Raw genomic sequence first — 13,419 nt, forward strand, 5'->3', positions numbered from 1 at the left:
CATTGCAAATTTGAATATCAATACCTATAAAAACAAAAAAATTGGAACAAAAGACAAGAAAAGTTGAAACTAAAAAAAAAAAACACCTCTTTGGAATATTCCACTAGCAAACAGGTTAATTGGAAACAGGTGAAAGTCATGATAGTGTACAGAAGGAGCATTCCGAAAGGCTGTCTATGGTGTGAGAATCAGCACTTTGTAAGAAACTGCATGAAACAATAGTCCCAATAGTTTAAGAACAATGTTTCTCTATGTTTAATTGTGAGGAATTTAGAGAGTCCATCATCTACAGTTCATAAAGTCATCAAAAGAATTAGAGAATGTGGAGAGTTTTCTATGTGTAAGTTCCAAGACCTAAAACCAACCATGAACAGCCGTGATCTTCGATCCCTCAGTCATTTATTATTACCATTGACCCAGTCAGGGATTCGCGCTCCCTGATATGATGATATGCAGAGCTCTTCAGCATTAACGACAATGTGTAAAGAAAAATACTGCGAGGACTCAGGAACATTTGAGAAAACTGTTTTCAGTTAACACAGCTCGTCGCTACATCTACACGTGTGTGATATGACTCTACCATGCAAATTGAAAGCCATACATCAAGAACATCCGGACACACCAGCACCTCCTCTGGGCTCTAAGTCATTAAATGGATAGATGCAAAGCGTAAAAGTGCGATATGGTCCGATGAGTCCACACTTTAAATTTTTGGGGGAAATCAAATCGTGTACTCCAGGCAAAGGAGGAGAAAGACCATCCAAATTGTTATCAGCTTGAAGTTCAAAAGCCAGCATCTGTGATGGTATCGAGGTGTGAGTGACCATGGACGACTAGGAGTTACATCAAGTTTTTGGAGCAACACATGCTGCCGTCCAACCAATGTCTTTTTCAGGGATGTCTTTGTTTATTTCAGCAAGATCATGCTAAGCCACATCGCGCATGTTTAAATTAAGATCAGCAAAACCTTGTTATCTGTAGTGCACAGGTGTCAAAGTCAAGGCCCGGGGGCCAGATCCGGCCCGCCACCTGACTTTTTGTGGCCCTTGAAATGCTGATGTGACTTCAGGTTTCTGACTAAAATACCAAAATTGCAAGTTGTCTTTAACTTTTAAAAATTGGGTGGAAGAAAAACAAACGTTTTCTTATTCTCCAAATCTCTTTTGAACAGTTTTTGCCGGCTTCTGATATCAAATCTTGGTAAATGTGTGATCAACACACTTAAAATGTATTTGAATTCACAGTCATTCCGGCCCTTTGACAAAAACGATCACTACAATGCGGCCCAAAATAAAAATTTGTTTGACACCACTGCTGTAGTGTATGGGATAGATTATACTGTATGTGCTCATAATTGAATTTTGTTTCCGGTGTCGGGCAATTTACTTCATAACTGTTATGCATTATTTATTTTGCTACGCGAATAACTACCTGGGGTGACAACAACACGTAAAATCAATCCATCCATCCATTTTCTTAACCGCTTATTCAACCTGAACTAGTTGCCGGCCAAATGCAGGGCGCACAAACACGAACAACCGTTCCCACTCACAATCACACCAAAGTGCAATTTAAAATGTCTAATATATCCAGTGTTGGGCAAGTGATTTCAAAACTGTAATGCCTTTTTTATTACTTGTTACTGTTATTCTAAGGTAATTAGTTACATTACCAATGTTGGGCAAGTTACTTCCAAACTGTATTCCATTTTTTATTACGTATTACTGTCATTTCAAAGTAATTAGTTACATTACAATATTACTGTATTTGAAATGTAATGCATTTTACTAATATTGCATTACTTTTATATTACTCTCACCACCATAACTGGAAGAATGGATTTGCCATTCTATTAAGGTCATTGCGCTCATTACACACCCAGTAAAAGGTTGGCTTAAGACTAAAACCTGTACAAATCATTCCAATGGTATTGTGTTGTGAACCCTCAAAGACAAGATACAAAATCTTTTTTTCTAGTTTAATTCCTTTATTACTTCGCTTCACGACATAATTATGTATTGTTTATGCCTGAGGCAGAAACAGTGCATTTCACAATTTCAATGTTGATATTCAAATTTCAGTCAGTCAGCTCGGTGGGGCTAACTTTAGCATCTAGCCTACATCATCGTTATTGTGTTTAACGTACTGTTTAACGTGTTTTTGATATACATTGACCAGTACTATTTATAAACTAATATTAATAGCAATTGTACAGTAAAAATTAGCATTAACTTACCTTGCTAGTTGCAAAAGGGATCTTGCTGACATGGTTTCAAAGTGCTGGTGAATCCACTGTGGAAAGCGCCAGCATATATTCTACATACGACATACTCCGAAACAATGCTCCTAAACTCTTGAGGTCGAAGTAGCATGCCTGAGCAAGGGAGGACTATTTTTGCCTGTTCTATTTTATCCACACTCTCAATCTTCTGGGTGTTTTCTTTTCATTCTAAAAGGTTTTTCAAATTACTAGTGCTATTTGGTGAAGTGGACAGCTCTTTAGGTGTCACGCACAAAGTTCACCTAACTCTTGTATTGTTGTTTTGTTTATCTCTGATGAACTGAAAGTAATAGGCGTATGTTCATCTTGTGAACATATTTTCCATATTCAACTTGTCGTCTGCTGCCGCCGTACTCATCTGTGCTGTAACAGATACTAACAGGAAGTAAACATTTTGCCCCGAACTTTTATCCTCCGATCTCGTGGTGTGTTTTTGAGAATTTGGGGGAAACCGCCCCCACCATTTTAAGACCAAAAATTACATTGTAATGTATTGCATTCATTTGCTCTCATTTGTACCAAGTAAAATGTCACCATTATTTTGTGTGTAGTATATACTGTACTACCGTATTGCAGCTAAAAATTATGCATTACAGTAATTACATTACTTTTGTAATGCTTTACTCCCAGCACTGTTTGTTTCATGTAACTCTTTATGTAAATGGCCTTTGAAAGAATAACTTCAAAAGCTGAAGTGTGCCTGCCTGAATCAAAACAATGTGTATGCTCCCTAGTGGATGTGATTGCTAATGGCATTTCAATGCAGAGGGAACACATTTTATCAATATATAGTACACACTGTATGTAACAACATACTATGGCGTTATATTTGTGCCACAATTACGAGCGCGCGAAAAAAAAAAACTGAGCGGAGAAAATCAAACTGAGCGAGCGAAAACAAATTTTGAAAGCAAGAAAAAAAGTATTGAGCGCGTAATGATAAGAGTTTGAGCGTGCGCCAATGGAGTTTGAACACAGAAAAAGAAATTGCTCGCTCAAAATTCCTTTTTGCTCGCTCGGGATAGCCCTCTCTCGCTCAACATCTCGCTCTCGCTCGCGATACTCCTCCCTCCCTCGCTCAACATCGCGTTTGCTCAACATCGAGCTCTCGCTCGCTCGAGTCGTCCTCTGCACTCGCTCAGTTCTGCTCACGCGTTACGTTTGTGCCACAAAACCAGACAATCAGAGCTTGTAAAAGCACTTTGATTGACAGCTTGGTATCCAATGAGATTGCTTGTACGCTATCCATTGACGCACTCTCATTTGCCCTGTGTTCACTTGAAAAGGGCAAACGAGGGTGCGTCGACACGGACTTGGGCTGGAGAGTTACTTTTAATATTATTATTATTACTGTATTGTATCATTTGACAGAAATACCTTGTTAGTTTTTGTACTTTAATAATATAAGCCCACCCCTCCCGCCCACGTCGATGTGACACACTCTCGTTTCCCCGTTCCAAGTGAACACAACAAGCAATCTAATTGGATTCCAAGCTGTCAATCAATGTGCTTTTACAAGCTCTGATTGGCTGGTTTTGTGGCACAAACGTAACGCGTGAGCAGAACTGAGCGAGCACAGAGGACGACTCGAGCGAGCGAGAGGTCGATGTTGAGCAAACGCGATGTTGAGCGAGGGAGGGAGGAGTATCGCGAACGAGCGAGATGTTGAGCGCGAGAATGCTATTGCGAGCGAGCAAAAAAGAATTTTGAGCGAGAAACTTCTTTTCAAGAACTTTTTTTTTGCGCTCAAAATCTGTTTTCGCTCGCTCAGTTTTATTTTCAATGCTCAAAATTTTTTCCACACGCTCGTAATTGTGGCACAAATATAATGCCATAACATACAGGCTAGGGTAGTATTTTTTTCTTCTTTGGTATTGTCTTCTTTATATGGACGATTGAGTGACTGAAGTGAAGAATGTAAGGTTAAGCTTTGTCTTTTGTTTTAGGATGACATAGGTCTGTTGGGCTTGATGTTTTTGGTGACAGAAGTGATGATGGATGATTCAAGTGCCAGAAATAATGACGGAACTCTCATATATATATATATATATATATATATATATATATATATATATATATATATATATATATATATATATATATATATATATATACACTATCCTCGCTCCTTTGCGCCCTCAGTGCATCGCAGTTTTTTTTTTCCATTAAAAAAAAAAACTATACGCCGGAGAGACGTGCTATGAAGGTTCCCTGCATGCCAGACGGATGAGTTATAAATGCACTGACTGTAAATGCACTTGCCAAGGGCACACCTCAGATATTAAACTACTACAGTATGCATACAATATTTACCTAAATCTCAAATTGTTAAACCTTATACAGTACAGTAACGGTACTGCTGTCCCTTACTATTCCAATTTATTACAAAAGAAATCTAGGTAAGAGGTTTTACAACACTCCAGTGCAGCGGTGCTCTTTCCCGCGCTTCCTATGCTTCAACATAACAGCGTATGTGAGTTTCATGAGGGAAAAGGGTAGTTCTACAAGGCACATGATTTGCATGACTATTGACCAATGAGGGCAGCAGTTGTGATCTTCTTCTGCCCTTATGTCTTGTTGAACTATGCAGTAAGGCGGCAGAAATATTTATTAGGAAAAGCCACTTATAATGCTTACACAATCAGCAGTTCCGTTACTTTCAAATGCATTCGTTAGCAGCGGCGTGAAATGTTGCACTTGCATTTGCCAGACCACAATGCAGCCATGTTGATGAATGAGAGTGGACCACATCCTGTGTGTCCGACGCTCTGCGCTTCGTCTTGGCTGCGCCGCTGTACACCAACTTTACGCAGGACCTGAAAGATCTGCTCCACAGTCGTGCGCCATGGCCAATTCCACAGTTCAGAAAGCACCAAACAGGAAACAGAACGTGATCTACATCCGGATTTACAAAGAAAAAGCACTGCACTCGGACAAGATTTTCTTCTCCTTGATTGATTGGATGAACCCAAAGGCGACTGGTCCTCCTCTGTGCCATTGTCATAAAGACAAAAAGAGCTTTCCTCCTGTTAAATATATATTACTGTTTGAGTCACAATTCTATCAATTCACTTAAAAGTTAAAAGCAATATCGTATGTGTGAAACAAACGACATTGGGACGCTTTTATTTTGAAGTTACTCGGAAGCAAGGTTGAACAAACTTGATCATCGTTACCTCACAGTGTGAGCAGCACTCGTAAAGATAGTTGTGTTCTTTTTTTCTTTTTTTTTTCTTGATTGACGTCCTTTCTTTCTGTGAGCTCAAAACTCACATAGCGGACGAAGTTGTCAAAAATGTTCCCAAGTGTTTAGGTTTTGCTGACTAAAAGTGTAGATGGATGATGATTAATATTTTGATGTCAAAAAACGATGGACATATGTTGATTTGATTGCTTCATGGTGGATGTTTTTCGGCGATCCTATTTTCAAAGTCAGCTGACTTGATCAACATTGTTTCCAAGCCCCAAAAGGAACCAACATCACTTTTCACACACTAAATATACTGAGCAGCGAAAGGATTCAACATGCTAATTTTACAATGCATATAAAATTATTATGGTGTGTGGGGGTATGTGTATCTATTTAAGATTACAGTGCCTCTGTTATATCAAATAAAAACAATCGCTTAAGAATTTTCTCTTTTTCTTCTAGCCAATGAAAACTCTTAATTCAGAAGACAGAGCACCCTTGTGCCCTCAATTAGGCCCATACTTTGCTGATGGCCAGCGGCGAGTGGACTATGTGCTTGCTTACCACATCCAGAAACCCGGCAATTTTCATCACAAACCATCCAAGTTTGGTGATAACAACTTTGTACGCCGGCTTCGACGCAGTTTGAGTTCGAGGAGCAGCCGCGCACCTTTACAGCCTAAAGAAGACCCTGAGATTGTTGCCCAAGACCAACAAATTGATGATGAGAAGAGATTCAGACGTGAAGAGTTTGAAAAAAACCTTAGAGAAACTGGGTTGGAATTGGAAAAGGCTGATGAGGTAAGAAAAACATGTATGAATTAGGTGCAATATTGGTTTCACATGTTTTTCATTGAATAATCACAAAGTATCAAACGACATTCATATTATGGAAAACATACTTATAGAGGGTTCCCAGCTTTTCGGCTTACCCAGAATGTATAGTCTTGCATGAATGTAGGAAACCTTTTTGTTTGTAGTGACTCTTGCTGTATAATCGGTAGCTGTAATAGTCAACTTCCTTCAGTCCTGAGAACGATTACAAATCAGGGATTAGTATACGGGTGTGAAACTCAAGGCTGGGGTTACCAGATTCGGCCCGCCATGAAGTACTGATTTGACTTGAAATTTTTGGCTTAAATACAATACTTGCGAGTTGTCTCCTTTTCTCGCTCTCTCCTTCCTTCCTTCCTTCTCCCTCCCCTTGTTCCCCTTGCTTCATTCCTTCACATTCCTGAATCCTTTATTTTTTCATTTCTTTATTCCTTCTTTCTCTCTTCTTCCTTCCTTCACATCCCTTCCTTCCTTCCTTTTTTCTCGCCTTTTCTCTCCCTCCTTCACTTCATCCTACCATTCCTTCCTTCTTTCATTCCTTTCCTCTCCTCCAATTGTACTCCCTTTCCTCCCTTTATTTTGACTTCACACTCATTCCGGCCCTCTGACAGAGAGTCTAACTATAATGTGGCCCACCATAAAAATGAGTTTGACAACCCTGTTAAATAGAGGTTTAGAACAAAACGGAATGATGAAGTCTGTCTGTCTGTAATCTGATGAATTTGTACCATGTAAATAAGTCCCCCTCGAACATGGTCAGTCTCAGCTCATCCTATGATACTGCTCTGCAAAAAACACACACACACAGCATACACTCGCATGGAGCAAATATCGTCATGGGATCAGTACACTGGTGAATGTTCGAAATCCAAATATACTGTAGTTATTGCCCTGTATAAATACTGTAGATCTAGGATGGCTTTCTTGAACAAATTATTTCTATTTTGAATTAATGTGTTCATGCGCTTATTGCACAATTTCTGTAACTATCACAATTCTGTGCATGTCAGCTCTACAAATCACCAAGGAAGTGACAGTATAGCAAGTGAGGCTAAGTGTACAGTTTGTTAAATGCCCTGTATCATGTAATATTGTAATTTTATATTGTAAGGTACAATAAGTAATTCAAAGTTTTGATTGATTCGAGATTGATAAATGTCTCCTGGGCAGTTCTTTCAGGTCAACAAGGCGATCTGTTATATTTCATAAGGATCCAAATCACCAATCAAACGCAATTTGCTGGCATACCCTGCACTCGCCTACTTGTTGAATGTTGTATTGTTACAGACTGGCTAGGTCCATTAAAACTGTTACTCACAAACTATTATAACTATTCACAGTGGGTTTTCAGAATAAAAAGGGAGACTGACCAACCAAAATGCCTGGTCGCATGTGATTGTGGTATATGTTAATGTACTATGTTTATATATATATTGTATTTATATATATATATATATATATATATATATATATATATATATATATATATATATATATATATATATATATATATATATATATATATATTGTATTTATATATATATATATATATATATATATATATATATATATATATATATATATATATATATATATATATATATATATATATATAAAACATTAATCTGACATACAACCGACAAAAATTTTTACCTTTCTTAGTAAATTTAACTAATAAAATTTAGGACCTTTAACATAAATTGTTTTTAGTTTCATGAAGATCCATCAAGTACAGTAGGTTCTGAGATATGGCCATTTAGAGTTGGGTCAACCATTTTGGAACACCTTGTACATATAAAGTGCTATTATTATTATCAATATTATTATATTAGAATTAAAACATCTGAATATAAAAGACATCCATCCATCCATCTTCTATGGCAACCTTCAAAGTCATGCTTCGCAGCCGGTACCTGTCAGCCGCCTCTGGAGCCCCACAGGCCAAAAAGGCCCGGTAGGACTCCTTCTTCAGCTTGACGGCATCCCTTACCGCTGGTGTCCACCAGCGGGTTCAGGGATTGCCGCGACGACACTCACAGACCACCTTACGGCTACTACTCCGATTAGCCGCCTCTACAATGGTGGGGGACATTGAGTCCGAGTGGACCATGTTCCGCGCCTCCCTCGAGACGTGGGAGAAATTCTGACAGAGGTGGGATTTAAAACTTCTTCTGACAAGGGACTCTGACAGACGTTCCCAGCATCCCCTAACAATACGTTTGGGTCTGCCAGGTCTGCCCGGCATCCCCCCCCCCACCATCGGATCAGTTGACAGCTCCGCCACTCTCTTCACCCGAGTGTCCAAAATATGTGGCCGCAAATCTAATGATACAACCACAAAGTCGATCATTGAATTGCGGCCTAGGCTTTCTTGGTGCCAAATGCGCGTATGAACACTCCTAGGTTTGAACATGGTGTTTGCTATGAATCCTTGATGAGCACAGAAGTCCAATAACAAAGCACAACTTGGGCTCAGATCGGTGGGGGGGGGGGACGTTCCTCCCAATCACGCCCTGTCATTGTCCACGTGAGCATTGAAGTCTCCCAGCAGAATGAGGGAGCCCCCGGAGGGAGCGCTCTCCAACACACCCTCCAAGTACTCTAAAAAGGGTGGGTACTCTGAACTGCTGTTTGGTGCATAGGCGAAAACAACAGTCAGGACCCATCGAAGGCGGAGGGAGGCTACCCTCTCGTCCACTGGGGTAAACCCCAATGTACAGGTGCTGAGCTGGGGGGCAATAAGAATGCCCACACCTGCTCTGCGCCTCTCACTGCGGGCAACTCCAGAGTGGAAGAGAGTCCAACCCCTCCCGAGAGGACTGCTTCCAGAGCCCAAGCTGTGTGTGGAGGTGAGACCGACGATATCTAGTCGGAACCTCTCGGCCTCGCACACCAGCTCAGGCTCCTTCCCTGGCAGAGAGGTGACATTCCATGTCCCAAGATCTAGCTTCTGTAGCCAGGGATCAATTCGCCAAGGTCCCCGCCTTTTGCCACCGCCCATCTCACTTCGCACCCGAGCCCTATCGCCCCTCCCACAGGTGGTGAGCCCATGGGAAGGGGGACCCACATGGGAAGGAGGACCCATGTCATCCTTTCGGGCTGAGCCCGGCCGGGCCCCATGGGGGCAGGCCCGGCCACCAGGCGCTCGCCTACGAGCCCCACCTCCAGGCCTGGTTCCAGAGGGGGGCCCCTTCTACCCGCGTCCAGTAGAGGGAAACTTGAATCCATTTACCGTATTTTCCACACTATAAGGCACATCAGATTATAAGGCGCACCCTCAATTAATGACATACTTAATTTTTTTTCAATATAGTAATACTCAAAGTAATAACAATAACTCAAAAAATAACTCTAAACTCTCAATAGCATAATAACTCAATGTCAATATGACCAACCTTGTTCAACTGTAAACACACAAAAGAAACAGGTAAAGCTTACTTTATCAGTTCATTCCCCATTTACGATTCCCAATCTCAATATTGATCCATATATAAGGCACACCTGATTATAATGCGGAAAATACGGTATTTAATTCATCATAAGGGGTCTATGAGGTGTGCTTAGTCTGGAACTTCATCTAGGACCTGCTTGTCATGGGTGACCCGACCAGGAGCATAAAGCCCCCAACAACTTAGCTTGTAGGAACACTGGAACACGCAAACCCCTCCACCATGCTAAGATGACGGCTCACAGAGGGGATATAAAAGACTGATTTTTAAATAATCCCTGGCATCAGGCCCAAACCTCATAAATCAAAACGTTGTAAGTTTTATATTTTTTCAACAATCTATTCTATTAGCCTTTCAAAATCCACATGTGGGTGTTCTTACATATCTATCTATATGATATAAATGGCTTGCTCTTTTCAATGACTCGAAGTCAATGGTTAACAAACATGCCATTTTTGGAGTCTTCTAAAAATAGACTACTTTAGAGGTACAAGGTTTCAGCCCAATGTCAACAATATAGGACGATAAAATATGTCTGTCATGCAATTATAACTGGTTTATGCATTTATTTCTTTGAATTTGTAAAGGGTAAGATACCAGGAATTGGCTTTTTGAAGATCCATGCCCCATGGAATGTCCTGTGTCGGGAGGCTGAGTTCATGAAGCTCAAGATGCCAACAAACAAGGTACACAAAAAGAAGGCCATCCTTAAGTAGTTAATCAAAGCTTATTTACAATGTAGAAATAGAGAATATTGTTCTGTCCACTTTTTAGGACTGAAGATGATAAATTAAAAGTCTCAATGAGTACAAGGGGTCTTTGGTTTACACATTGGTGAATGGCATTTGAGGTTCGGCATGCAATTAAGTAGCTTGTACATTGCTGTTGGGATACGTAAACACATAACACAAGCTACTGACTGGCTAACTAATCCCCATTTCATTTGGGCCATATCACAGATAGTGTAGTGGTACATAAACTGTGTTCAGTGAAGTCAGAATGGCTACATTTCCCACTCAGTGCTAGTCTGAAGAACTTTACTCACCATAATCTAATATTGTAATTTTAAATATTAAATTTCATAAAGACGATTTTAAATCTCAACATGATAACCAAACATTGTCCTGTTTTTCTCGCAAAGGTTGCCTTCATAAGGTTATTTTGCTCCTTTTTTTCTACATTTCATCCGTTACAATAACAAAATACTGTAACTTCATATTTGCTAAATTGTCGCTATCTATCTATCTATCTATCTATCTATCTATCTATCTATCTATCTATCTATCTATCTATCTATCTATCTATCTATCTATCTATCTATCTATCTATCTGTGAAAAACATCTATGTAAAACACACGCAGGCACAGTGAAGAAACCAGTTCTACGCAGGAAGGCCCTGAGGCCTGCCTTGAGGCTTTGCAAAGTAAATACAGAGCAAAAGTTGTTGCATTTTATGCAATCAAACAAAAAAGCCTAGAGTTTTTGAAGGCAAAGCTTCAAATTTTCCAAATGCTTAATAACTATGCTGCATGAGCTTTAAAGAATTCCAAACATCACGTTTAATTAGAGTCAAGGCTTGACGACCGATACATACTAATATTCTTTTATACATAAAGCGTCACCTAGTGGCAGAAAAAATATAGCTTTTTACATATTTATGTACTGCACTGAGCCCGTTGAACAAATATAATTGAACATTTGTCAGGAATAGCTGAAGACATGGATATTCATTAACGTGGAACATTGCAATATTTTGATACTGAGCCATGACCGCCAAATTCCATGATGTTATTACTTATGTTATTATTTTTTTGTGCAGTTTCGTGAAGTTCAAAAAATATATATTTTTTGCCACCAAATGAATGAAATTCCATTGTAAACTGAGGACCCCCTGTATATGCACAACTCTATCTTTATCAGTATTGTAATGGTTTATGTTTAGAATTTGTCTTTTTTTAAAAAACAGTATTACCCAGCCCACAATGACACCATCCTAAAAAGTTAAAAAAATTCAACATTACAAATTTAAAGGACTAAAATAGTAGTTTGTTTTAACATGCTCTTCATACACAGGTTCTGTTTGTCTCTTGTTGGCTGGTTATCACATTGCACATAGAGTATTTCACATTTTTTCATTGGTCAACGAGCAACCAAACAAATAATTGACTAAAAAAAACATAAACCTTTGAAAGACAATCAGTTGTCATCTCAAATTAACAGTTTTATTCTCATTGTATCCGTTGTAGGTCTTTGAAGTTAAACAAGGAGGTAATATTGTTGAAAAGATCCGACTGTTCATTCACAAAGCCACATCTCCTTTACACCCAAAAGTGGACACCAATAAGCCAGAAAATGTGAAATCACTCTCACACCCTTTTTCCAGAGAGAAGGAACACCTGTGAGTAATATCTTAACCCGACTAGAAATACTGAATGTTTTTGTCATATCTTGTTGTGATGAATGCTTTTGTTTAACCTTAAACACATTATTCATGAACAGTTCCATATTTTGGCTTTGTTCAGTGATTATTGTAACCACAATAGTAATGTGATATTTAACATACCAGTAAATATAAAGCAGTGCTAAGATGTGATTTAAGCATGATTATCCTGTTTTATGCTGTGTATTTTATCGTTTCTTTAACATCGCACCAAAGAGGCTTCCAAGAGGCACTCTAATTTGAGGCCCGAGCCACATCAGCTGGCTCCTCTCAATGTGAAAGAGAAGCTGCTTGGCTCTGAGTACCTCCCGGATGACTGAAAATCCCACCCTATATCTAAGGCAGTGTTTCTCAACTATATTTTGCCAGACCCCCTAGAAAAGAGAAAACTTTTGATCCCTTGATAAATGGAACACACCCTCTGGTCCCTATTCAAAATGTGCACCACCACCCATGTCTGCCAATCCAGAGGCACTCTCAATGCTGTCCATGCAATGTTGTAGATGCAACCAGGGCATTCTTGTGACTTCAGGAATTACAGATCCACTCTAGGGGCTCTTTGTAGTATTCTCCCCACTGGTTCATGATGTCACGAGTTGAGGTCAACAGTTCAAATGTCCACTAAACACAGTGTTATTGGTGCATTACATCCGCCAGATGCTGGATGGTGGACAAGAATTTTGTCAAAGCCGATTCTTCCCACATCAATATTTTGGACAGTTTATGGACTGATATGGAAAAAAGCTGGCACCGTGTCATTGCGATGATATGCTTGGTGCATCAGCTGAAGGACACTCCGACGCATACACATACACAGAAGTCATACACAACACAACCTTATCTTCAACACCTGCACTGGTCCCTACATTCTGCCCATGTGATGTGACCTGCTGCCGGAGCACCTGGAATTGCCTCATATGCCTCATTTTGTATCCATCTGTTGGTCATTTTCTTTGTATGTTTCTTGGAAGGTTTAAGATTGCTAATTTAAGTTTATAAACACTTTCTTATGAAGGTGTAATGACAATAAAGCAACCATCAATCCCTCAAACTTTCTTCAACACAGCCTCCAAGGATTCCAAAAAGGGTGGGTCCTCTGAACTAGAGGTAAGATCCGGCCTAAAAAATCCAGCCCGACCCAACCCAGGCCCCGGGGTATTAAAGCCCGACCCGGCCCGAGCCCAACCAATTAACTTGATTTGCAGGCCCAAGCCTGAAGCAAACA

General features: G+C 39.8%; 1 protein-coding gene across 1 annotated transcript in view; it reads left to right on the plus strand.

Moving 5' to 3' along the window:
- Positions 1 to 13,419, plus strand: part of ano1a (anoctamin 1, calcium activated chloride channel a) — a 64,358-nt gene that overhangs the window by 12,367 nt on the left and 38,572 nt on the right. The window contains exons 3-5 of the mRNA XM_088413377.1: positions 5,934 to 6,272; positions 10,342 to 10,440; positions 12,001 to 12,152. Of these exons, the coding sequence (XP_088269503.1) occupies positions 5,934 to 6,272; positions 10,342 to 10,440; positions 12,001 to 12,152 (590 nt within the window). The remainder of the gene's footprint in view (positions 1 to 5,933; positions 6,273 to 10,341; positions 10,441 to 12,000; positions 12,153 to 13,419) is intronic.

This window comes from Hippichthys cyanospilos, chromosome 4, assembly GCF_059441005.1.
Source record: "Hippichthys cyanospilos isolate Australia breed blue-spotted pipefish chromosome 4, RoL_Hcya_1.0, whole genome shotgun sequence".
NCBI classification, from domain to species: domain Eukaryota; kingdom Metazoa; phylum Chordata; class Actinopteri; order Syngnathiformes; family Syngnathidae; genus Hippichthys; species Hippichthys cyanospilos.